At 34.1% G+C, this 26,795-nt stretch overlaps 4 protein-coding genes, 1 long non-coding RNA gene and 1 pseudogene across 14 annotated transcripts; 5 read left to right on the top strand and 1 right to left on the bottom strand.

Annotated features, from left to right (window-relative positions):
- The first annotated feature begins 1,743 nt into the window (after positions 1-1,743).
- LOC111909324 (probable microtubule-binding protein TANGLED) lies at positions 1,744-3,877 on the top strand (annotated as a pseudogene).
- Positions 3,878-9,297: 5,420 nt separating this feature from the next.
- LOC111909341 (uncharacterized) lies at positions 9,298-12,682 on the top strand. Of its 8 annotated transcripts, none has more exons than XM_023905148.3 (10): positions 9,298-9,488; positions 10,102-10,306; positions 10,380-10,489; positions 10,585-10,693; positions 10,769-10,808; positions 10,968-11,057; positions 11,157-11,256; positions 11,340-11,479; positions 11,559-11,661; positions 11,748-12,682. In XM_023905148.3, the coding sequence occupies exons 2-10, from the start codon at positions 10,168-10,170 to the stop codon at positions 12,468-12,470; spliced, it is 1,554 nt and encodes a 517-aa protein (XP_023760916.1). In that variant the 5' UTR covers positions 9,298-9,488; positions 10,102-10,167; the 3' UTR covers positions 12,471-12,682. The 8 variants fall into 8 exon arrangements, with proteins under 8 accessions (XP_023760916.1, XP_023760915.1, XP_023760919.1 ...); XM_023905147.3 differs by having other exon boundaries at positions 10,097-10,306; XM_023905151.3 differs by lacking the exon at positions 9,298-9,488 and adding an exon at positions 9,507-9,650 and having other exon boundaries at positions 10,097-10,306.
- Positions 12,683-14,591: 1,909 nt separating this feature from the next.
- LOC128126696 (uncharacterized) lies at positions 14,592-17,266 on the bottom strand. 2 transcript variants are annotated; one of them, XR_008224740.1, is made up of 2 exons: positions 17,129-17,266; positions 14,592-14,925 (listed from the first exon to the last, which is right to left on the bottom strand). It is a non-coding gene; the product is annotated as an uncharacterized LOC128126696 (long non-coding RNA). The 2 variants fall into 2 exon arrangements; XR_008224739.1 differs by lacking the exon at positions 17,129-17,266 and adding an exon at positions 15,069-15,207.
- LOC111909343 (iron-sulfur cluster co-chaperone protein HscB homolog) lies at positions 14,616-16,449 on the top strand. The gene is made up of 6 exons (XM_023905154.2): positions 14,616-14,965; positions 15,144-15,240; positions 15,310-15,399; positions 15,476-15,541; positions 15,628-15,696; positions 16,022-16,449. The coding sequence occupies exons 1-6, from the start codon at positions 14,616-14,618 to the stop codon at positions 16,157-16,159; spliced, it is 810 nt and encodes a 269-aa protein (XP_023760922.1). The 3' UTR covers positions 16,160-16,449.
- LOC111909344 (fra a 1-associated protein) lies at positions 16,537-17,730 on the top strand. Its single transcript, XM_023905156.3, has 2 exons — positions 16,537-16,889; positions 17,149-17,730. Exons 1-2 carry the CDS (start codon positions 16,687-16,689, stop codon positions 17,564-17,566), a joined length of 621 nt encoding a protein of 206 aa, XP_023760924.1. The 5' UTR covers positions 16,537-16,686; the 3' UTR covers positions 17,567-17,730.
- A 3,782-nt stretch (positions 17,731-21,512) lies between these two features.
- LOC111909345 (calcium-dependent protein kinase 26) lies at positions 21,513-24,663 on the top strand. Of its 2 annotated transcripts, XM_023905157.3 has the most exons (7): positions 21,515-22,866; positions 22,955-23,098; positions 23,186-23,338; positions 23,421-23,536; positions 23,633-23,800; positions 24,069-24,293; positions 24,373-24,663. In XM_023905157.3, the coding sequence occupies exons 1-7, from the start codon at positions 22,005-22,007 to the stop codon at positions 24,493-24,495; spliced, it is 1,791 nt and encodes a 596-aa protein (XP_023760925.2). In that variant the 5' UTR covers positions 21,515-22,004; the 3' UTR covers positions 24,496-24,663. The 2 variants fall into 2 exon arrangements, with proteins under 2 accessions (XP_052620576.1, XP_023760925.2); XM_052764616.1 differs by having other exon boundaries at positions 21,513-22,866; positions 22,955-23,338.
- Positions 24,664-26,795: the final 2,132 nt, after the last annotated feature.

Raw genomic sequence — 26,795 nt, 5'->3', positions numbered from 1 at the left:
TTAAGATCTAGGGGTACTCGGCGAGTCACAAAGGTGTACTCGGCGAGTTGCTTGAAGATGGGCAAGAACTCGGCGAGTTGGTTGAAGATGGCCTTGGACTCGGCGAGTCTGTTCTTGGACTCGGCGAGTCTGGTCGTGAGGTTCTAACCTTCTTCTGGTTGAGCCATGAATCAGCGAGTCAAGGGAGGACTCGGTGAGTTGAGTGCAAGGGGACTCAGAGTTGTGAGACTCGGCGAGTCTCGGGGTGACTCGGCAAGTTGAGTCGCGGATTGGGGAAGTTCTGAGCATGGGGACTCGACGAGTCATCGGGTTGACTCGATGAGTAGAGTCAGTCAGGAGGTTGACTTTGACTTTGACTTTGACCAAGGGTTGACCAGTTGACTTCCAGGGACATTTTGGTAATTGTTGGCATTTATTTTGAGTTCAGTGTTGGTGTTGGCTAGTGGTGGAGATCGTGTCAGTGGTCGGAGCATCTTGGTCTTATCTTTCAGTCGGCAGTTGCGAGGTGAGTTATCCTCACTATATCAACAGGGTCTAAGGCACCAAGGCCGACCCTTTATCGGATTATGATTCGGGTATCGTTGTTATGTTATTGCTTTGCTATGTTTGCATCCTGGTAGTTAGGATGGTATTATGTTAGAGACCTGGTTAAGGTCGGTATCCTGGTATATAGGATGATGCTATACTAGTGACCGGTTAGGTCGGTATCCTGGTTAGGATGATGTTATGTTATGTGATCTGCTAGATTGGCTTGATTGAATGTGAATTGTTATATGATTGAATGTTTATGTGCACATGGTTGGTGGACTGGGGTTGGGTTGAGGCGGGTCCTGCTTTGTGTTGTAGGCCAACATACCCAGGGCGGACCGGTTGTCCTGAAGGCCCATCGAGCGGTCCGGATAGGCTGTAGGACCCAAGAGGGCGGGCCAGACGTGCCGAGGCTCGGAGAGTGGACCAGGCCGACTGAAGGCCCAGTGCGGGCGGACCAGTCGTACTATAGACTCAGAGAGTGGACCAGGTGGATTGAAGGCCCGGTGCGGGTGGACCAATCACACTGTGGACTCGATATGTATGGCTAGACTCGAAGGGTGGACCAAGTGGACTGAAGGCCGGTGCGGCGGACCAGTCACACAGTAGACCCGAAGTGCATGGCTGTTCTGTGTTCTGTTACGATATGGCATGTTGTGTGTGTATGGTATATGTGTATATGTGGTTGGTATTTTGGGGGTATCTCACTAAGCTTTCGGGCTTACAGTTGTGGTTTAATGTTTTTTTCAGGTTCTTCAGGAGACCGTGGCAAGGCAAAGGCATGATTGTACCGCTACTCATGATTTTGTTTTATGATGTGGTTCTAGGAAGACTCTGATAATAATTATATTGAAAACCTTTTTATAATAACTTAATGAATCTGGTTTGTTTTCGAAAAGTTTAAATTGGTTGAAATTTTTAGAGCGTTACACAAGGACATTGACTACGACCATCCAGTCACGCCTAATCCCACGAATTAACCATCTCAGCGGATATCCCGGAAATCCAGAAGCTACGATAGGTTAAACTCTGAGAAGAGTGGATGAGGAGATTAAAGTTCCGAGTGACGAAACCCTATACTCACTAGATTTGATCTAGATCGAGAAAACTCGGTACCACCGGAAGAGTAGTTGCAGAAGATGCTCGCACTACTCAGACACTTCGTCCACCCCGTTACCAATGAGCAGTGCCTAGGACACTCCGCCTCCCCCTCACATGGAAGAAGTCACTGTCGCCCTGTAGACGATAGACCGCATTCTCCGAAGTGAACACTAGAATGCCAAGAACCACAGGATAACCTCTGCAGCCAAAAATACTTGATTTGAGTGCGAAAGTAGGTTGTGTTAAGCCTTATAACCCATATCCCGAAGAGATTATAGACTTGACACCAGTCTAGGTGTTAGTCGATGGGTTATACAAGAGCACCCGCTTTCTGCAACTGGAATAAACCGTCGCCTTAGAAAATAGGGCATGTCTTAGAGATTCTTGGAACACCTATTAGGCCAGTGAATCTCTAAGACATGCCCTATTCTCTAAGGCGACGGTTTATTCCAGTTGCTAACGAGAATTAACACTGGTTTCTTGAAACAACACTCTTAGGATTACTCTTTGTTTTAGACCTTGCTAGCTGTATCTTTCATTTGATACTGTCTGGGTTTGTGTTTCTTTATTTTAGACCTTGCTAGCTGTATCTTTCATTTGATACTGTTTGTGGTCTGTGTTTCTTTGTTTTAGACCTTGCTAGCTGTATCTTTCATTTGATACTGTCTGGGGTCTGTGTTTCTTTGTTTTAGACCTTGCTAGCCGTATCATACATTTGATACCGTCTGGGGTCTGTGTTTCCTTTAGTTAGACTGAGCCAGGCATATCATTCATTTGATACTCTCCTGGAGTCTATGATTTCTTTTGCCTTAGTCAACAATATTTTCTGTTGAGGCATATGTTATTTTCCCCTAGTATTTTTACTAGTGATATTCTCCTACTTTCTTTAAAGTCAAATACCATATTTAGGGTAATGATAGTATTTCAGGGAAAATTTCTCTTTAAAACATAACACTGTCGAGTCTTGGTAGAAGACTGCTTTTAATTAGAAAATATAGGATTTTCTGGAAAGGACGCTAATACACCGTAGATTCTAAACTACTACTTTTTATAAAGTTATTTTGAATAAAAAGTTTACTTACACAAATGACACTAAATACTTATGAACTCACCAACATTTATAAAAATGCTGATAATCGCTTTCAAAATAACTTGTATTCTCAGGTCAGCGATAGACAGATACATCGCAGGAGCTTTTGGCGAAGTCAGCCTAGTACCGAGCTGCAACTATATTAGTTTCTGTATTACTTTGATGTATCTATTAAATGTAACTTATGTAAAACTATTACTATTAATGCAATGGTTGTTGTACTTTGATTACTATACTGCATATGTTGTGATACTTGACATGACGTCATCCACCCCAGAACGTTTCCGCCGTTTCGGTTTTGGGGTGTGACATCCCTAAATTCTTTCGTATCCCAACTTACCCGACGCTCCTTCAAAATCGATCAAATATGTTGAATATAATAAATTCATTATTATTCATAATTTTTTGGTATTAAGTTAGTTTTGATACTTAAAAGCCTAATAAAATGTCTTTCAATTTCCTAGAGAAATCGTGACGGCTGTTGAAACGAAAGCCAAAAAGATTACCACTGGGGCCGGCAGCGATCCGAAAACTCCGGTGATTGATTCTAGATGGAATTCGAGGTTAAGCCCAGAAACCACCGAGCTCGGGTCATAGAGAAAGTGAGAGAAACAGATAATCCGATCAAATCTACATTCTCCTTTACTTGAAAGAGCAAAATCACAAATTAATTTCAAAGTCTCCGGTTCACCACCCAAAGAAGAAATCGAGAATGAAAAGGGTCAGTTTCCGGCGAATAGGGTGTCACCGAAGAACAGACCTTAGGCTAGAAAAACTGTGATCTTCCCGGACCCCCTTTTCCATTCAACAACTGCTTCACAAAACCAACAATTTTGCAGAACAAGGTCGTCAGTGATTACAAGAACCCGTCAGACCACCCCTCACAAGTTTCTAATCAAGACGCCGCCGCCTCCTGTCGCCGTGGCTAAGTTTCAAGTAAAGATTCGCAATCCACCACTTTTTGTATCTCCGACCAGACCCAAAACGGCCATCACAAAGAAGAAGACGATGTCACCGCCTAAGAACGTCTCCATGTCAGCAAAGCTGCGGAGGTCGTTTTCACCGTCGAGGTTGGCGACTATATTGGCTTCGCCGTTGATGCTTAGGAACCCACCGATTTGCGTATCTCCAACCAGATCCAGGGTGGCTACCATGTAAAAGATTTTTGTTTGGTTTTCAGATTTTTATAATCATAAAATAACAATAATCTGCAATTTGTTCCCATAATGACACTGTTACACTTTGGTCCTTAGAGTTTCAGGATTGTGGTAGTTTTAGTCGTCTGATTTAAAACATGGCTGATTACGATCAAATACGAAAGAAATTTAAACCATAGGGGTCATTCGTGTAATTTAGAAAACTAGTTAACGGATGAATGGTTAAAAACTAACGATAATGACCTAATTGATATGTATAGTAAAAGTTAGATGAACTAATGCGCAAGAAAAAAACATAATTGGTCAAGTCGGACAAATCACAAAAGTTCATTGTGCTACCGTGACATTATCCCTTGTACATTAAAATGTTCTAGAACTCACTCCCAAAATGCCTTTGACCTTTGTTGATTTTGCATGCCTTATCTCAAGAAAACATCGACATACGTCTTTGTCAAAGCCACATCTTCCTTTTCCAACCATTTATTTGACTTTTGGCATTTTGTATAATCGTGTGTTTTCGACAATGAGTTTGGGCTCCTAGCTTTCTTGATGATTTCTATCGGGAGTGGGTTTGTGACTAGATTCTTCAGACTCTGTGTTTTGAGTATTATGAAACTGGGAGACCTCGGGAGGAGAACATTGGAATTAAGTTTTCAGAACAGTTTGAGAAAACTTCATGTATTGATTATAACCAAAATGTTCTTGTAGAAGACGAAATTGGAGATGCGTGGAATAGAATTGTAGAGACGTGGAATGGAATTGGAGATAAAATAGAATTGAGTGTGGTTTGTTTTAAAGGTTGATATGTATAGTTATGTAGGTAAAAGTTAATTTTTTTTCTCTTTGATTGGTCAATGGAGAGAGAGAGAAAGAGAGAGAGAGAGAGAGAGAGAGAGAGAGAGAGAGAGATTACGGGTTCAACAACCCGCCAAATGAAGAATTGAGGGTACATCTCCAGCCAAAGAACTGTTGCCGTAGGCTGGAGGGAGTGGTGCCACTGAAACGACACTCCCTCCCTCGCCACGTAAGCGCCACGTCACTTTTTACCACTTAAGTGTGGTTTCTTGCCACACCAAGGGTGTGGTGCCACAGTTTTAATTTTATTTTTTCTTTTTTTTTTTTTTTTTGTTTTTTTTGTTAACTATTTTAATTTAATAAAACTTATTTTTTAATAAAAAAAAACATAATTTTAAAAATATAATATTTCATTAATTAAAAATACAAATACCATACATTACTTAATTTAAAAAAAACCTAAAAATTTAGAAAAACAAAGTAGAAACAAAAAACCAACAACTTAAAAAAAAACACACAAGAAACCATTAAAAACTTGAAAAAAAAAACTAGAAATTAGTCACGATTCATGTAACGGTTTTTCACTTCCTCCTTCATCGCCAAAACCATTTCAAGCTCGACCCCGGTCATATTCGAGGTGTCCATTGCTAGTATTCACATGTCGCTCTCCCTTTGTTTCCGAAGTTCTCTTTCAGAAGCAATTTTCAAAATCTTGTCCATTCTCTCTTTTATATCCTTCATGTCGGTTCCCATTTCTTTCAAATCATCTGAATCCGACGTTTTGCCTTTGCCTTTGCTTTTTGATTTGTCTCTTCCCAATGGTCGGGAAGGTGGTGAAACTGGAACAGGTTCATCTTCGTTCAGATCAAATTGAACACGAACATCTGATGTAGTGTGGTCGGACTCAGATGTTCTGCTGCGTTTTGACCCATTGTCGATATGTTGGTCAGATGTTTTGCTACTCAACCATTTCCTGTTATCTTTCAAAAAATTCCAAACTTCAAGAAATTTGAAAGCCTTCAGATTTTCTTTTTGATACACTTTCAACGCTTTCTTCAAAATGACGTCATCGCTTTCTTCACTTTTTCATTGACGTTTCATGTTGTTCCACAAGTCATTAAACAACATGACTTCCTTGTTCATCTTCCCCCATTTGGAGTACACTTGATGTTTTGAACGGTATTCTCCACGGTTCATTCCTTTATGGAACCTGTGTAAAACGCGAATCCAAAAGCGGTCATGCTTTTGGTCTTTTCCAACCGTCGCATCTTCTGAAATATCGATCCAAGATTGTGCCAACACTAACGCTTCCAAAGGTTCCCAACATCTAGCCTCCGCATTCTCTTTTCTTTTAGTCGCTGCTCGAGTGGGCTGAGTTTCTGTAACGAATTCCGGTTCAGAATCAGAAACAACCGTTTCTGGTTGTGTTTGTGTTTGTTGAACAAACTCGGGTTGGGACAAAAAAACAATTGGATTAAAATCCGGGTCGGGTTGTGGTAGTGGTGATGTTTGTGGATGTGGTTGCCCTGGTCGTTGTGGAAAAGAAGGAAACATACCGCCATAGTGGTAATACGGAGGTGAGAAAATCGGTTGATCAAATGAAGGTATTGGGGTGTTGGTGTTTCTGACTGGTGTTTTTTCTTTGCTAAGTCTTTTGGAAGAAGACATTTTTTCAAAGAAAATTGGATGAAATGATTGTATTTATATGTGTTTAAAGGTTGTGTAAATGTAAAAGTGATAACATATGTATATATAGATGGAGTAAAAGGTTTAAAAAAAAAAATTAAATTGAACGAATCTTTGAACGGTCAAAAGAAAAAGGAATAGCCAATCAGCAAACGTGGTCTTCAAAGGCCGCAGTGCGGTCTCGACCGTCCCAAACCGCACCGTGGGGCGGTGTTCCTGTCCCACGTAGCGTAACCGCGGTTCCAAACCGCATACCACACCGAGAAGCCTTAGCTATATCGCCACCTATCTTTTGGAAGCCGCAATGGATACATACACCAACCTTATGGTTTCAAACATGTGTCATGGCCCCACAATTTGCACTTGATGTCATTGTAATAAGAAACTTAGCTTTTAGTTCATATGCATTTATATATAGTTATAATTTATATAAAAAACTTGATGATTGTAGAAAATATATATGCATATCTAAAATTATAAATTATACAAAAAATCACCATTCTAATTCGTGTATTAAAAATGTTATGACTCATCTTAGTCTCGTGTTTTGACATTGTTCTCGTGTCATACCTCACTTTATTTAAAATCTTAAAAAATAATCACATATTTTAATTTATTTTATTTGGCAATATAAATATTTTTATATTAGAAAGTACATTGAAAGTTGCAAGTTAGATTCAATCTTTAAGGATAATTGTTTACTTCTCATATATTTGTCCCAAACCCGTGGAGTTGATCCGATTACGAAATTCACACCAAATTAAATGTGTTTTTTTTTTTTTTTTTTTTTTTTTTTTTTTTTTTTTTTAACAATTAAAAAATTATTAACAAATATACCCAACCTGATAATAACATATACCAAATAAAGGAATATAATATATTTCTACTTGATCTTCAAATAAGTAACAAATATTATGATCAAAACATTGGGTCATGCTTGATTGCTTTGCATTTGACGTTTCATATCCAATTCGAGTGTATGTAATTTGAACACATCATCAATGCAAAATTGGTGGTGCTAGAATTATGAAAGCAACTTATAACATTCAATTTACTGGGCCATGTTGTTAGAAAAGATGATAATTAGTTGGTTCTCGCCTTCTTAAATCGATTCGAGTGGGATGATTAATCTATTTCAGGTTACAATTTAAAAAAAAAAGTAATTATTTTGATATTTTACTAGATAGTTAGGGAAAAACTTCGGGATAACCCTCTATGGCTGGTTTAACAGATTTAGCCGGTATTCCGGCTTTTTCCATTAATTCGTCAAAATATTGAGATTTTTTCGTTAATTCAGCTAAAACTTTGGAATAACCGTTTTATCAATATATAAAAACAGTTTGTTTTTTAAATGAGTGTATTTTTCCATTTTTTTTATATAATGTTATGTATTCAGTTTTAAAGTCACGAAATTTATAAAAAAATATTTATACAATCCAAAAAACTAACAAACTTCATAAAAAGCTTTACCGAATATAGAGTGCTCCACGATTGCAAGATGAAATTCATACAAAAATATTGTATATGTTCTTTTGATTTCAACATTGGTTTAAGTAATGAGATAACCACAAAACATACATAATAACACTAATTAGGTATACTTAAATCTATGGGATAACATTTTTGGTTAATACTCATTTTCTTTTTTATTTTATTGGTTGTTTAAAACCTTAATCCATCCGCCTTTTTTCTCATTCTGTTTCTTTCTATCTATTGCAAAATTGGTAAGGATACGATAAGGGATACATACACACACCCTTCAAATAGATCTTTGTCTTTCCTTTTTATGTGCATACACACATAAATGTTTCTGATCTCGAACGTGTGTGTGCGTGTGTGAAATGAGGTATCAACGTTCAAACGAATCTGTGTTTTGTGGTCTATCCAAGGTAAGACTAGCTGCTACCAAGATGTTGCTATTCTCCTTGACAAATGAGTTTAAAATATAGACCTTAGAAGTATGTCGTTTTGTGGTAGATTAAAACACTAAATAATTTGAAAGAGTACAACTTGGAGATGTGGATAAGAAAAAGTGAAAAACATAAAGGAATAGTAGTTTGAGACGTGGATGAGTGAAATTCACAATAAGTTTAAGGGTAATTGATCAATTAACGAAAAAGCCCCAAAATTTTGATCAATTAACGAAAAAACCTAGAATACTAGCTAAATCTGCAAAACCGGCCACGGAGGGTTATTCCAAAGTTTTAGCCGGTATTCTGTCATTTTTTATAAACAAAATTTAATTTGAGATTAAATCGTAAATTCGCTGAAAATAATGAGACTTTATTGGAGATTTCGCAGATAGTTATAACAACATAAAATATCTATTTTTTTTTTTCTAAAAATAAGATAACCAACAATATAATATAGACAATCATATCTCTAAACACAATCATATTTTTACCTAAAAGGTAAAAGATAACTTAAAAGAAATAGTTGATACAATAAAACAGACATATTCACAAACTTTATTTTTATTTTTAGTTAGCATAGATAAATGGTAACATTTTTTCATTTATATATTAAAAATTAAAAATGTCAAATCATTAAAAAAAACAAATTGCCACTTTTTTATAAATTCTACAAAACGAATTAAAAAGAGGTCTTATTCGATCTTAATTCTTACACGCATTAAGCTTTTATTTTAGAAAATAAATTCATAATTCATAAGCTATTTTATATAACTTTTATGAAAACTAATTTTTTTTTTTGACATCTTTTAAAAGTTTATAACTAATTTTATGGAAATAAAAACTATGTTTCAGCTGTTGGTTACCATCTACTAAATAGTTGCCTAGCTGTCAAAAATGCCAATAATCTCTTCCCATACTTATATTTTTCCTAAAAGTAAACATTTTTAACAATATTTTAAATTCAAAATAAATTTAAATAATAACTATTTTAATTATTAACACCAAAAATATATATAACAACTAGGAAGCATTGAAGAAATCCATCCCACATAGTTTACAGCTGCAAGGCTGCGATTATTCTGAGTCAACTCATCATCGTCCCAAGCTTCCGAAGTTGACAAGAACACGTAGTACCTTTATTAATAGTATTCACACAATTACAACCAATACAACGGTGCTTTGGGTCCCTCCGATGATTTCAAGAAAACCCCACGTTAGGTATCCTTCTTGATCATCTGAAATTGTTTGATCTTGTCTCCTTTTCATCCTCCCAAATCATTTACTTTTTTCTTGAGATTTTCAATTTTGTTGGGTTCATAAACATAAACCCCCTCTAATTCTACTCCAAATAACTTCATGTTTATCTGAAAGTCCGAAACTGTAAGTTCGTTTCGTCGTTCACATCTCACTTCTGTATCAGAATACAATCACAAGTTTCGAATTTTCGAAGACGTGTTTTAATGGTTTTGTGAGTTGTGGATTGATCGAGATTTCAGATTATGGGTATTGTTTTATTTCGAATTTCCTAAAAGGGTAAATGAGATTGTTCTTCAGCTTTATTTGGGTTTACAGTGAATTCCCCTATTTTTGTTTGGCCAGAATCGGCAGTTCGCCAGATTTTTCCTAAAAATGTTGATCGAATCCATTAATTCTCGACTAATTTGCTATTTTGAGCATTACCCTTTTCACGATCGAGTTGAATTTGCAATATTTCGCATATGAGTGTCCATAAAACGATCAAATTTTACTCATTTTGGTTATTCTTGTTTCCTTTATGACTGTTTTTCTGTTAATTTCTGATGATAAATTTGTAATTTTTCATGAAGGGAAGGCTAGATTATATATGAAAATCATCATCATATCATACTTCTGATTATTGCTGTTGTGAGATACGAAAATGGAGGGAAAAGAAAACATAACTGAGTACAGAGATAAACTGGACAAAACACTCAAGTCCGATGATCTTTGCAACGTGGAATTTCTCAAAAAGCTTGTTGAGAATCAACTATCGAAATCATCACAACATGAAGATCAAGGTTTGTATAGTTAGTTTTGACTTTATTTCAGCTGTATATATGTATATTGATTGAAATATTTTGTATAAAACAGAATATAGTGATAATTTAGTTCAAAAAAGAACCAAAGAAGTGGCCAATTTCATTGGTATGCTTAGAAGCACTTCAGGAAGTGTCGATGAAGTATCACATAATGGTTGGAAAGTACGTTTTTTTTTTTTAAACATTTTTCTTGATTCTTTTCATCTTTTATGTCAAATTTGTTTGTTTATTTGTTAACATTTCATCTTTGTCGACAGATAAAACACGATAATCAAGATTGCCGTGTTATGTATAGAGAGGGGCCCACAGGGACTCCCTTTCATTCATTACTAGCAGAAGGATACGTAGATGGGCCTCTAGATGTTTGTAAGTTTGATCAAAAAAGATTTGACATATTTGCCCTCATGAAATATCTCTCTTAACATATATATTTGAATGTAGGCATGTGCATATCATGTGAGGCAAGCCTCTACCCAAAATGGTGAGAAAGTTTTCAACTTTTGAAACATTTCAAGCGAATCATCTTTCTTTTAAATGTTTCAAGAACGAATGATTTGAGACAAAATGTGACTAAAATGATTGTTGTTTTTTTCAATTATATGTCGAAAACTTTTCAAGAATTTAAATATTTTTTTTTCAGGTGGCCTCAATTTAATATCCCGACTTTTAAGGTTACATCTTCGGAAATTGTGAAGAAGATTAGAATGGGTGAACAAATATCTTTAGTGAGGTTTGTTAAATTACATAAAGTTTTAATTTTTTTAAAACTTTGTATAAGATCTTTATTCATGGATTTTGATATTTAAATTTATACATATGTGGAAGAAAGGATGAAGCTTTCATGGCCATTATCAACAAGAGAGGCTTTAGTTCATTATGTTACAATTGATTACTTCCAAGATGGCCTCATTATAGTGCTCCTGAACTCGGTAATTCCTTATATATATGTGAATTTTCGCCCTTTTCGAATCAACTATGAATTATTTGCGAAATGACTAAAATACCCTTTCAGATTTCTGAGACAGAGATCATTGATATAGACACTCATGGGTTTACTAAAGATGGTATACCGGATGTTGAAAATGTTACTAGGATAGATATTGTAGGAGGTGTTGCTATACAAAAAGTGAGCACAAATAGAAGCTATTTTCGGTAAAGATTTGTTTTTTTTTTTTCTTTAAATTGTGAATTCAATTAAGAAAAATGTTTATATAAGTTTTAATTTTTGTAGGACGATTGCAAACATGGATATAAAACTTGATTTTGTTCCTCCAACAATTATCAACTTTGTTTCAAGACAACTTATAGGTAGCGGATTTAAGCTCTATAAAAAGGTGTAGTTTCTTTCAAGAAACTTTACAACAAATAAACAAACAAATTTGACAAATCAAATTCATGCTAATTGTATTTTCAACAACAGGAAGTTGCTTCTGTGTGCAAAGGTGATGAAGATTTTAGCATGGCTTTAAAAGATCCATGTTATCATCGAATTCGTGAAGCACTTTATTTAGAAAACAATGAACAAAATGAGGTTTCAAAACAAGAAGACATTAAGATTGTTCATGAGATTTTAGAACAACAAAGAGATGAAGATATCAAAGAATTGAAAACTCAAAACCCCGTTTGTGAAATCGAGGAGATTGAAGAAAGTGAAAAACCACATGAAGATAGTAATAATAATGGGAAAGAAGTAAATGAGGATTCAAACAAAAAGATTATTGTTGGAAGAAAACAAGTTATTATAAGTCCAGAAGTGAATCAAGCTTTAGGAACATTGGAAAAAGTTATTTCTATCTTTAGAGAAATTGGATTCAATCCAAGATCCATGTCTTTATCCCGTTTTGCTAACAATTTGTTTGCTGATCTTGAAGACAAAAAGTCAAACGATTCTAAACGTTTTGTAACACAAGTCAACGAGTCAACGTTAAAATCCTCACAAGAATCAAGAAATGGTTTTGATGATGATGAAGATACACCGAGTTCTTTTTCTTTTGTTATAAATGAGGCGATAACTTCAACATTAGCAGAAAAAGATGCCATTAATGGAGAGGTGAAGAACATTGATGAAAGTGGTATTTCACAGAAAAAGATGAAGAAACAAAGATTTTGCTGCATCAGCTTCACTTCTGGAGGTGTTGGTTGATAGATTGTTATTTGAATCTATACGGGTTTTATATACGTATAACATATTCATACATGATACATTTGTCTAGTGTTTTTATAAATAAAACTATGGTAGGAACGAGAATTTCTTTTCGAAAAGTTGTAACTATAGATTATTGTTGTTTTTTTATATGTTGTATTGTTTAGATATAAAAATATGAAAGATTATGAGGAAAAGTGGTTGTTTTTGTACTTTGTATTGATGAAAGGGGTAATGTGCTCTGAATAGTGGTTGTAATGAGTCGATCTGGGTTGGGTTCGGGTTCAACCTATTTATTAATTGGGTTGAAAATTTCAATCTAACCCAACTTGTTTATTTAAATGAATTAATATTTCCAACCCAATCCAACCAAACTTTTCAGATAAATGGGTTGTCATCGGGTTGACCCGTTTATATAGTTCTTAATCCAACCTATTAAATACATTGGTTAAACTTGGGTTGATCAATTTAAAATAAAAATAAATAAATTAATTAATTAAAGATTACACCGTTTAAATTAGTTATAGATTTAAATAAAATTTCAAAAGTATAACAAAAGCACAATCTCAATTCATATATACAAAGAAATTGTTCAAATAAGATTAAAGATATATAATTTCTAAGTAATTTTCTAGAGTAACTAGTGTTTTCGATGTCAAGAAAAAAGATAGGAATTAGGATTCCATTTTTTTAAAAACATAAATAATAATACAAACATTGTAATTTATAAAATAATACTTAGATTAATACATGATAATATTTAAATAATTATTAAATTAAATATAAATTAAAGTTAAATGGGTTGGTGAGTTAAAAACGGGTTGATAATTTTTACCCGACCCAACCTATTTAATTAAATAGGTTAAACGAGTTGACCCATTTAACTTAAATGAGTTGAAAATCTCAATCTAACCTGCTAATTTTGGGTTGGATTCAAATTAGATTGTTGGGTTGGATCGATTTTTGCCGGTTCTAACTATGAAGTTTATAAAAGACAAACATTTGAATAGTGACAAGATTGGTCCCTTACAAAGGATTTACAGTTTGTAAAAGTTTTTTATTTTTTTGTTTGATAAGTGTATCACTTTTATACTTTCACGGTGTTTATTTATTATTATTATTATTATTATTATTATTATTATTATTATTATTATTATGTTATGGATTTCATTTCTAAACTTGTTACGGGTTTTTAACATTAAAAGAATGGAAGAGAGAAATAAAACAAGGATAAAACGGTCTTTTATAGATTTAATAACTGAATCACTAAGTCTTACCGGTAAAAATGTGTGAATCATTCTGACCACTTATTGTTACGTTGTGTAGCACACGAACAACAATTGACACTTTGTAACTTTTTGTTTTTCAGAAGAATTCTGATTTAAAAAGTGTTGCACATATGCTGCGTGGCACAGTCTGCAGAGGTTAAAAAACAAACAATTTTTTTATTACATGCTGTAGTCGTTTGATCCCCTCTTCTATTATAGAGGGTTGCAAGAGGTGATCTGCAGACTTTACACTTCGTTTCGAAAAAACTAACATCACCTAAATGATTATTTAAAGACCAGAAAATAAAAATCAAACTTATGTAGCACATAATAGAAAGTGATATATTTATAGAAAGAAAGAAAAAAAAAAGACAAAACTACAAAAATGGTTCTTGTGGTTTTTTATTTTATGTGATTACGGTTCAAACGTTTGAAAAGTTGCAGATTTGGTTCTTTTCAACAAGTTTTGTTGTGGTTTTGATCCCTCATCCGTTAAGATCCTTAAAAAGGTAAAATGGTCTTTTCAGATTTATTGGATTGATCATTAAGTCTTAAGGGCCACAGACAAAAAGGTGACCAAATAACGACTTAAAGATGAAAAAGACAAACTAAAACTCCTGTGCAACATGTATAGAAAGTTATATAGTATAGGGACGAAACTAAAAAAAGTGACCAAATATCTCTATATAATAAAAACATTAAAAAAAAGAAAAGAAAAAGAGACCATGCTTTTGGTCCTTGTACCGTATGCTTATGGAATTGTACCAACAGCTTTAAGGCTTGTACCATTTACGGCTTAAACTTTAAAGGCATCAAAAACACCACAAACTCGACATGGGTTTTGCTTCATCAGGGTTTTAGATCGATCTCTCTCAAAATGTTGAGAAACCAACTCAGAACGCCATTGACAACCTTCATTCGGAAAACCATACCTCAATCCATTTCTCTCCAATCACTAGAAGAAACCATAAAAAATCAACCAAATTTCTCTACTCCCAGTCCCTGTACCTTCAATACTAACGCACAAACAAGGGTTTCAAGGAATCCCCAAATTCACCTCATATGGAGCTCCGAATTTCGTGGAAAAAGTTCCGGTTTTTGTTCATCAGCATCTTCCACCACGTGCTGCTGGAATTGTAAGAGTCAGGGGCCGTTTCTGATTTGTCAATCTTGTGGGAGCATTCAACCTGTCGATCATTCAGTTGATTACTTCAACATTTTTGGGCTGTAAGCGTTTAAAATGCCCTAATACGCGTTTCTCTGATCAAAATTTTGATAAACAAACTTGGAATTTATTTGAATTGTTTATATATGATTCCTGAGTAATCACCTGTTCGAAGTTCATCGGATTTTCGCAATTTTCTTAGGGTTTTAGACTCCATTAATTAATATCTTCATATGACAGAGATCGGAAGTTCGACATTGAAGTTGGAAGCTTGGAAGGGAAGTATAAAGACTGGCAGAAAAAGCTTCACCCCGATTTAGTTCACACAAAATCCGAGGTCTGTGAGTAACTCATTGCTTGAATTCGAACCATTGTTATTATATCACTTCACACATTCGTTATGTAGGAAGAAAGAGAGTATGCAGCTGAACAATCTGCTAGGGTTATCGATGCTTATACTACACTTCGTAAACCATTATCACGAGCAATTTACATAGTAAGTAAAGGATTGATTCTAATTTACAGTTTCACACAAATTAACTGGTTTTGAATCTTCTTTTTTACCTTCACAGATGAGGCTTGAGGGTGTTGAAGTAGATGAAGAACAAACTGTTTCAGAACCAGAATTGTTGGGTGAGGTAAATTTGAGATTTTTGGTTTTTTGAATTTTGTTGTTCCCATTTTCATTATGGGACCCACAATTGAATTCATGTGCTACTCCCAGATCATGGAAATTAGGGAAGCCGTGGAAGATGCCAATGATTCTCAAGCCCTAAACCAGATCCAATCCCAGGTAATAATGTTTGGTTTGGTAAAAAGTTACTGATAAGCTAGATGACAAATGTATAATGATATAAAATGACATTTTCATATATATATATATATATATATATATATATATATATATATATATATATATATATATATATATATATATATATATATATATATATATATATATATATATATATAATTAAAAAGTAACACATAAGGATATATTTGGAGAACTTGTGGTAAAAGCTGTATTGGTTATCAATAAGTTATGTCAAATAATTTTTTAAAAAGCTAGCTTTTCAGCTACTTTAACTAGCTTTTTATTCGATTTGTATTTCTTGTAGATGGATGAAAAATTGAGCCATTGGTATGATTTTTTTGCAAATGCTTTTCAAAGTAAAGAGTATGATGATGCTATAAAATCAATCCAAAGAATGACATACTACCAACGGGTGAAGGAAGAGACTGTTAAGAAGCTCTAGATTCATGTTTTTGCCTTTCAAATGGGCTTCAAGATATCAAGAAAAACAAAAGAAAATTAAAGTGAGTAAAGAGGATGCTGGATGCATGCTTAAGTTTTTTTTTCCCTTTCATGTCCACAAACATGGCTTACGATAAATTTACTATTGAGGGTATTTTGGTCTTTTCAACCATTCAAAGAGCAAAGTGAATTAATTCGACAATCATTGTATTTGGTTTGTTCTGTATTTTGTAAGAATTTAAGAACAATTGATTTTGAATAAATTATAGAAATGGATCAACCTTTACATTATTTTCATATTTTGTAAGAAAAAAACTATAAAACTTGGATGTATGATTTTGAAAAAAATATGAGGGCAGTAGCTCAATAAAAGAAACTTAAAGGGTTGTGAAGTTAAACCTCAAAACTTTAGGGGCTGATTTGCAATTTATAAGAAAATATTCTTTGGCGAAAAGAAAGCGCCTGGTTGGTTTCTGTTGATATAAACCGACGTTTCTGGATTGTGCGAGAAGCAAAAGAGAAGGAAACATGGGTTGGGTATGGAAGGACGACGACGATGATCAGAACTCCGGTGAAATCACCGAATTCAAAGATTTGAACCCTAGATCTGATGCTGGGTCCTCGACGAGGAAGATTATCTCTTCCCAGTGCAGAACGGAGGAGGTAGAGCCTGGTAAATTCATCAGAAAATGCGAGAAAACCGAGCAACTTCTCAGAGACTCCGTTGGAAGGTAATTCCTTTTAATTATAGTTTCACTTCCGTTTTCCGATATCATTGTTCTTGATGAATATGATTTTTAGCCATCATCTGTTTGATTTGTGATTTTGGTAGTTAGGGTTTTATTCGTACACGTTCTGCTGTTAATCTAGCTATAATCTGTTTTAAGCTATACAATCACCGAGAAATTGAAGGCGTGGAAAGATTGAATTTAGGACAATCACACTATAGTTTTGAGTTTTGATATGATACCTTTTCCATTATCTGTTCAGACGATCTGAAGTGGTGCAATCTAACAAGGAATACACAGAAGAAGATGTGACTGAACAGATGACAAAAGGATCTTTTTTCCCCATTCAGTCATCACAACAACCTGCTACACCATTTGATTTCCCTGGGTTACGCACTGATATAGAAGCAATTGAACGAAGTCTGTTTGGGAACATGAATCGTTTCTTCGAGGCTGCTGAAGGGCTTTTTGGTCTTTTCGGGGGTTCTCCTCAGCTACACCAAGGAGAAGGAGATTCAAAATCCATTTTTGGGTCTACTTCTCCTCCTTCTAGTCTGTATGATGGGTATTCCAAATCTTCAGAATCGACTGTACCCATTCAGTCTCACCCTCCTAAAGCTGTTAAGCCCAACACAGGTGATGGAGATGTTGATCTTTCGGGTTTGGCAAGAGATGTTTGAATGATATGGTATGATAAAATCTTGATGGTTGAGTAAGGTTTTTGATCAAACTTTATAAAAACATTCATAAGCTAGTATAGCTATGATCTCGTTTTTATGTCTCTTTCTGCTGTTGATGTTTGTTGGACGCGTTTTAAATGATATATAGATTTGTGGTTTTTTAATTGTTTTATGTGGAAATCAAAAGTCAAAAGTCAAAAGTCAAAAGTCAAGGGTATAGTGATGAATTATGATTATGATCCACTTTGTGTGGACTCACCTAATTGTTACATCTATCGATTAGGCAGTATGGCATGATTGGAATGGAATCATCTTTAGTAAAACAATGTTTTTCTCAAGTAATATGTGATGATCACAAAGTTGTTTGAATCCTCAAAACTTTCACTTTGAAGGTTTTCTCCAATCATCATTTTGTTGTTTTACATCAAGATCAAATTGTTTAACACATCTGATTTGTATTGGTTTTATATCTAGTGGGTTTGGAAAGACAAATAATTCAAATTATCCCAAAATGTAGAGGAATGTGGAGTTTTCGATTGATCCTCATTGCTACATGAGAAAGCAAGCAAACAACATATAAAGATTTATCTGTAGTCGAACTACAATACAGCATATATGAATTACAAACAAACAATATATCAATTAAGAAAATGTTAACTAAAAATGATTATATTAATTAAAAAACATAAATTCATAACTTTTCTCTCAACATGAATATTTTTCAGGTAATAATATAAATTAAAAAAGAGACTACAATTGTTAGTGGCAAATGATGTGCTTATGATCTAAATAACATATATAATGAATTTCAATTTAAAATATCGCTTGTCAACCTATAAAATTGAGTAACCATATCAAGAAAATCAGAAACCTCATAACATGGATAACTATAATCGTAATAATATCCATCATCGAAAAAATCTCCTTCAAAGGGAATGCTACCATCGTGATAAAAACTTGCATAAAATGATCGACTTATAAACTCAAACCAATTTGGAGGACTTTGAACGAAAGAAGTTGAAAAGAGCCCTTGAACAATGTTTAGATCGACTTATAAACTCAAACCAATTTGGTGGACATGTTACTCTTTCTAAAAAACTAATATACTGAAAACCTCTATGAAAAACCTGTGAAATGTTGTTTTTCCGGATGCTCAATATATATTGAAAAGAGCCCTTGAAACTCTATCCTTATTTTTTCCAATAAATTGACACGTTAAGTACATTTAATACATTAGATGAGAATCTCGCAACCTTGTGAGGCGTTTGCGAGCAATTTATTTTCAATAGATTAACTTCATGGATATAACCAACTATCAATGTAATCTTTAATAATGTTGAATTAGAGAACGAACTATTGCCTCAACACATGAAATAAACCGACTCCACATAAGAGGCTTGTTATTTGCTAAATAATGAACATAAACTAGGAAATATATATTTTCTACTAACAAAATATAGTAAAATTATGGATATTCTAAGCATACTCAATGAAAAGAAAGTCATGGCCGCCCTTTGCCTGCTTTTATATTGGTGGCCTTCTTTTGTAGCAAAGGATGCCTTAATCCTTAATCATTTTTATTTGCCTTATCTTGCAACATTACAATGGAAAAACATTATTGTACTCTTCCTTAATGCTACTTTGCAACATTAAGGAAATTTCATTTTCGTTCTTGTTCGAAATGATTATAATTTGCATGTTTTCCTTCTTATATGTTAGTCTTCATCATAAATACATAGCGTAATGACGAGAGGGGGAGGAGGAACACCATCAACCAAAAAACAAATTATGCATTGATGTACGGAAACACAATCGAAATGAGATCATATATAATGAATATGTTAGAGCATGTGACTGAACCATATGAAAACTTCGAATACCGAAATGGGTGAAAAACGACACCGCATACCGAACCGAACTAAAATTACTGGTAATGATATCAGAATGTGACTAGTTATTCTAACACCGGTACCAACAGTATCAAATTCCAAATTTCGTAATTTTAGAGTACCAGTACCATTCCATATGTTTAAATGCGGTACTGGTACTATACCAATACAAGATCAAAATTTGGTGGTACTAACTACTCATCCCTAATAATGAATGATTAACAATTCAAAATGCCAGTAATCACATTACATATATTATACATGAATCACATTACAAATATTATACATGTACCTACGTATATAAATCTCAAAACCCTTAAATAGGTCTATACATGTAGCCTCGCAACTTTTTAGAGATTATACATTATGATCACATGTCTGCATGATTGAACTCTACGCATGGAACGAGCAAAACATTAATACTCACAATGAAAAAAAAAACACTTTGTGAATCAATTTCGAGCTTATTTGTTGGAAACATTGAATCTATCATAAATATTCTCCACGAAGAAAAAATCGAACTCTTGAAAGTTTATCGGTGGTGCTTTATGTCAAAAGAAACTTGCCTTTGAGCTCGCTCTCATATCTTATTGTGGTTATTTTGTTAAACTCCTAAATAATGTGACTTTGTGGCGATATATTTCCATTTTATATAACCATTTTAGTGAATAACTCTTCAACTATTCTAGGTAATTGAGATTATTTACATGGGGCCAAAGGGGGTTTGAAATAATTCAATACCCGTTAGATAATAACTTATGATGTATTTAGTTGATAGTCATGGAATTTGGTTGTTAGTCAAGTCATTGATAAACAAAATTGAAATGAATACAAGGTTAGGAAGTTAAGAATATGAATCAATTGGTGTTTAATTTAACATTCAGAATCCATTGTGATACATACAAGAATTAAGCTGTCTCCGGCAAAGGCGGCCGGCCGCCGGTCGACTTAATTAGACATCCTATCCATATGTTTATTATTTGTCCAAATTAAGGTTTTTATATATAATATATATATAATCATTAGTTGTTGGATTATTTCTAGGTAAATGGAAGGAGGGTAATTTTGTCTTGATGTTATTTGTTTTTTATTATTATTTTATTTAATTCGATAGCAGCCGTTTGTCAAACACCCAAGTCGTGCAAGTGCTCCTCCACTATAAATTATATTACTATATATACTTATTTTTTAAATAAAGATAAATATGACTTTATAAAGTGGCTGTTCTTTGATTCGAAAGAACTTTATTAAAACAGAAAGTGCTCGATCGGTATGAGATTGCATTTCAATCTTCTGTTGGTATCTTAATGATTGATTTGTGAATATAATAATATACTTCATAATATAATGTAAAAATTGGCAATTATCTTAATTAGTGATAAAAATTAGTAACTTAATATCATCCGAAATTAGATTCCAAATGGTTAGAATTAATTATCCATCAATTGATGATTCTTACGATATTCATTTTTCATCCAAAAAAACAACTAAGCAAGATCTTTAATCTAGTCAAACAACTAGTAACTACTCAGCCGTCTTACACAACAACATATTCAAAAAATTAGAACATGCAAAAAAGATCTATTTTTGCTTTTTTATATCTTTAAACTTTATATGACATATAATTTTTTATATGACATTTAACTTTTTAATTTGTTGTTTCCGTGTTTGATATGTCTTTTAATGAGTATTGTAAAATGTAAAAGTTAGGTCTTACTCGGTCAAATTCAAACTAGTGATTTCACAATTAGAAAGCCTATGATTCATTCTTATAATCTATTATGAGAAATTAAATATCTTTCTATTTATCTTTTTATTTTTATTATAACCCTCTTAAAATATTATCAATTTTATCTAAATATGATAAGTCTCACTTTATTTTATTCTTTCTATTTCTATTATAAATGTCTTAAAATATTATCAATTTTATCTAAATATGATCGTATGTCACCTTATTTTATGGGTAAGAAGATAATTAAAAAAGATATTTGATCATTAATTGAAAAGAAAAATGTATTAATATGATATGAAGATATGTATAATCATGTGTGTGCCTATTGCCTAACGCGTTTGAAAAGATCCCAACTGAAAAACCCGTCACTTTCCATCATTTCCCTCGTCAATTTCTGCGACCTCCACGCTTCTCACTCGCTCTCCGCCGTCCTCCTATATATAAACACGTAAATGACTCGTCCACGAGACACATTCAAACTTCCCCTTTTTTCCAAGGCTACTACTTGTCTAAAGAGACCTAGTAAACCCATTGTAAGTTGCAGATTTTCGATCATATTCATACCCACTACTCTTTCATCATTTCTTTCAAATTCCCACCTCCCAATTTCGATTTTTATTGAAAAATTACACGTCTTTGAACCTTTTATGGGTACTTCGGTTTGATTTGTACAAGAGCTTTCTCTGATTCGGGTGATTTGCAGTTGCACACCAACTGTTTGTTTAAATGTCTACACACCGATTCCTTTAGTGAAAAGGGAAGTAGCTCATATTATCGACTATTTGTTGTTGTGTAGAAGGATTATATTGAATTTTAGATGGGAAATGTATGTGTATCTTGTTACTCAAAGGATGGATTTTTCCAATCAATATCACATCCATACTGGTGGTCTCGATCACCAGAGATGATCTACTACAAAAACGAACAGCTTAGCAAAGATCCTCCATCAATACACCAAGATCCAAAACCTCCTACCCCTACTCAAAACACACCTCCAAAACTAGTGATCATAGCCAAAAACGACACCAAACCACCTCCACCTCCACCCATAGTTTCATATCAAGAAATCAAAATAGACATAAAACAATCCCAAAAGGAAAAAGCTTCATCAAATTCAAACGCCAAAAAGCAAAACAATGTGAAGAGAATGTTGAGTGCAGGTTTACAAGCTGACAAGGTATTGAAAACAAAAACTGGGCATCTGAAAGAGTACTACAACTTAGGTCAAAAGCTAGGACATGGTCAATTTGGTACGACTTTTCTCTGCATAGAGAAAACCACAGGAAAAGAATTCGCATGCAAATCAATCGCGAAAAGAAAGTTGTTAACCGATGATGATGTGGAAGATGTCAGGAGGGAAATTGAAATCATGCATCATTTATCTGGAAACCCTAATGTGGTTTCAATTCAAGGGGCTTATGAAGATTCAGTTGCAGTTCATTTGGTTATGGAACTTTGTGCTGGAGGCGAATTGTTTGATAGAATTACCAAAAAAGGACATTATTCAGAAAGAAAAGCAGCTGATCTTGCTAGAACTATTGTATCTGTGATTGAAGCTTGTCATTCTTTAGGTGTTATGCATCGTGATCTTAAACCTGAAAACTTTCTTTTTGTTGATGAACATGAAGATTCTCCTCTTAAAACCATAGATTTTGGATTATCGGTTTTCTTTAAACCAGGTACTTTTTTTAATCATACATATCCTTTTCTTGAATATTGTATGTTTCTTGAATGTTTATGTTAATGTATTTTTGAATTATTGTATAGGTGAAACTTTTGTAGATGTGGTTGGAAGCCCTTACTATGTTGCCCCTGAAATTTTGCTTAAAAATTATGGTCCTGAAGCAGATATATGGAGTGCTGGTGTGATTCTTTACATTCTTCTTTGTGGGGTCCCACCTTTTTGGGGAGGTAAGTCTAAAAGACTAAAAGACTATAATAAGTTAATAACTCATCGAATACTGAATTCATGTTCGTTTTTTTTTTTTTTCATGACAGAATCTGAAAATGAGATATTTGAAGAGGTTTTGAGGGGTAAACTCGACTTTTCCTCAGATCCATGGCCTAGTATCTCTGAAAGTGCTAAAGATTTGGTTAGAAAAATGCTCATTAAAGACCCCAAAAGACGAATAACAGCTCATGGTGTTCTTTGTAAGTCTTGGTTGTTATAAAATTTTCATATAAAAGAAATTAGTATTCTTTAGGCTTCTTATTGAACATTATTTACGATTAGGCCATCCATGGATCAGTGAAGATGGTGTTGCACCAGATAAGCCTCTTGATTCTGCTGTTTTGAGTCGTTTAACTCAGTTTTCTGCCATGAATAAGCTCAAGAAAATGGCTCTTAGGGTAAGATTTTCAAGATTGTTAAAAAAAGCCGATAAATTTATAATCCCACTATAAAAATGTAATCTTTTTTTCCAACCCATTTTATGTTTTCTACAGGTTATTGCTTCAAAACTCTCGGAAGAAGAAATTGCAGGATTAAAACAAATGTTTAAGATAATAGATACAGACAACAGTGGTTATATTACTTTTGAAGAACTTAAAGCTGGACTCAAACGTTTTGGTTCTAATCTTACAGAGTCTGAGATTTATGATCTAATGCAATCTGTAAGTATTACTAATTCATCTTTTGGGCAAATTACTGAAAAACCATTATATTTTGGACATTTTTGCATGATGATATATTTGGTAAAAATGGTTAATCTGGAAAAAAGTTTGAAACTTTACGTGTTTGTTTGGAAAAAAGATGAAGTATTAGTGGTTAAACTGCAAAATGGTTAAAGTATAATGATTTTTTTTTTTGTAGTTTATCATAATCTTTTTGCCTTTCTTTGTTGCATTTCTTGAATTTTGATTGATTATAATGAAAATGCAGGCGGATATTGACAATAGTGGTACTATTGACTATGAAGAATTTGTAGCTGCAACATTGCATATGAACAAAGTCGATAGAGAAGATCATTTATTTTCTGCTTTTTCATATTTTGATAAAGATGGAAGTGGTTATATCACCCTTGATGAACTACAACAAGCATGTAAAGAATTTGGAGTAGATGATGTTCATTTAGAAGAAATCATCAAAGAAGCTGACCAAAATAATGTAAGATTTTCTCTATCCATTTATCCAAAAACTAATAATATTTACATGAATCAAAATTCATTTTGTTGTTAATTTGTAGGATGGGCGTATAGATTACAATGAGTTTGTTGCAATGATGCATAATGGAAGTGATATTATGAGGGTGAAGCCAATGAAGGATGATTTTAATATGATGTTAAGGGAGCCGGTTGCGGTTTGTTAATATGAATATTTATATTTATTTGATTTTGTAATTAAATGTAAAAAATGGCATCTGACTTTTGAATGCTTCAATAGTCTATGAGGTGTTGCATTTTGACTTATAGAATGTACTATTGTTCTTGTATACACGTGAAATGAAAAGATAAAACAAAGAGAAAGAGTTGACTGACTATGTTGTTGTGGGTCTTAATGTATTGTGGATCGGGCTGTGATCGACGAAAACTATGTATGTACAAAGTTTTATGATTCGTTAGATGATATTATAAGTATTTGATTCTTAGTGAAAATATTGTGATTTTTTTCGTAGGATGATTATTTTTTTACTATTTCAGAACGTTATTAATTATTATGTTTTATTATGTTATTATACATTTAACCCTTTTCGTATAAGTCTATGGATCTATGCAACATGTGAAGCTCATTCCATGTGGAAACGATAAATCGTCTGGTCTAGATGGTTTTACCTTTGGATTTATGAAAAACACATTGAGGCCTACTAAAGGAAGATATCAATGACTTCGTTACTTTTTCGGTTTCCTAAAGGATACAATAGGTTTTTTGTTGTTTAGATTATGATGTTTCAAGTCCCTTTTTTTTTGTCGATGATTATAGGCTCATTAGCTTAATTGGTTGCTTGGATTTTATGGGTTTTGGAGAAAGATTGCAGAGTTGGATTCAAGCTTTTTTAAACTCGGCAAAAGCTTCCGTGTTAATGAATGAGAGTCCTACTCTGGAACTCCGTATCAAGAGTGGTCTTAGGCATAGGGATCCACTCTCTCTTTTCTTGTTCATTATTGCAATGGAAGGGCTCCATGTCGCACTTGAAGATGCAAAAGTTGTGGGGCTTCTGAGTGGAGTCGCAGTGGGCCCGAGTAATCTTCTTTTGTCACATCTTTTTTATGTAGATGATGTTTTGTTTTTTGGAGAATGGTCTACGATAAATATTGAATATATGGTAATGACACTTAATTGTTTTTACCTTGTGTCGGGTTTAAAGATGAATCTTCACAAATCTAATTTTGTATGGTGTGGGGGTCCGGTATGGTCAAGTGGTAGGGATGGGAGGGTTGTCGGTTGTGCTCCGGGAAAACTTCCATTTAAATACTTGGGTCTTTCTGTGGCTAAGAATATGGCTCTTATTTAGAGTTAGAAGGGCATTATAGATCGTTTTAAAAAGGAACTTTCTTCTTGGAAAGTGAGACTAGTATCTATAGATGGTCGTGCTATGCTTTTGTCATATGTCATTGTTTCGTTGGGTATTTACTTCATATCTTTGTTTTTGATGTCAGTTTAAGTTAAAAAGGAGTTTGTATCTCTTAGAGCTCAATTTTTTGGGGTATGGAAAACGGGGCTCAGAAAATACATTGGGTGGCACGGGACTTAGTCATTGCTCCAAAGGACCACAGATTGGTAGTTTAGATTGTTTCAATCTCTTTTACAAAAATGGAGATGGTGATTCCTTAGAGAACCAAATGCGTTATGGGTAAAAGTTATTAAAGCGTTATACGGGAGTTGCTCTTTTCATTATTTGGATTGTCATAACTGAGGGGGTGGGGTGTGGAGCAGTATTTTAAAGTCGTGTTATGCATGAGAAAGGAGTGATCCCTTTTTCCAATTCTTTTCATAAAGTGGGAGATGGTTCAACTACTTACTTTTGGAGAGATATATGGTATGGAGGTGTTCCTTCGGCCTTGTGGTTTCAAATGCTTTTTCAAGTGGATAGAAACCCAAATTGCTTTGTTAAGGATCGTTGTTAGGATTGTCAATGGGTTTGGGGGTGGTCTTGCGAGCTGAATCAAGGTGTTAAGACTTCTCTCAATTTTTGGGGCTTCGGTCTCTTGTAGAAGGGACCCAATTGGGAACGAGTCAAGATAGGTGGTGGTGGGATTTGGAAGATGATGACAACTTTATTGTCAAGAGCACTAGATGGTATGTTGAGCTATTAATGCTACCGGACGTAGAGAGTGATATGATTTGGAATGTTTACCTTCCTAGGCTAGGAAGGTAAATATTTTTACATGGCGTCTTCTCATAGATCGACTTCCTCTTAGGATGAATCTTGTTAATCGCGGGGTGGATGTTCAGTTGGTTCTTTGTTCGTCTTGTCATCTTCAGACGAAAAATATTCAACATTTGTTCGGGCAGTGTGAGATATCAGCACGTACTTGGGATGTTGTGGCTCGGTGGTTGGATGTGCGCTTGCTTGTTCATTTGTATTAATCGGATGGGAATTTCTAAAATGAAGAGAATTGTACTTCAAGTCAGGCCCGTCCCAGAGGGTGGGCGATAGGGGCGACCGTC

Source organism: Lactuca sativa, chromosome 6 (genome assembly GCF_002870075.4).
Source record: "Lactuca sativa cultivar Salinas chromosome 6, Lsat_Salinas_v11, whole genome shotgun sequence".
NCBI lineage: Eukaryota > Viridiplantae > Streptophyta > Magnoliopsida > Asterales > Asteraceae > Lactuca > Lactuca sativa.
Note: the sequence above shows the minus strand (reverse complement) of the source record. Positions and strands in the feature narration are given on the sequence as shown.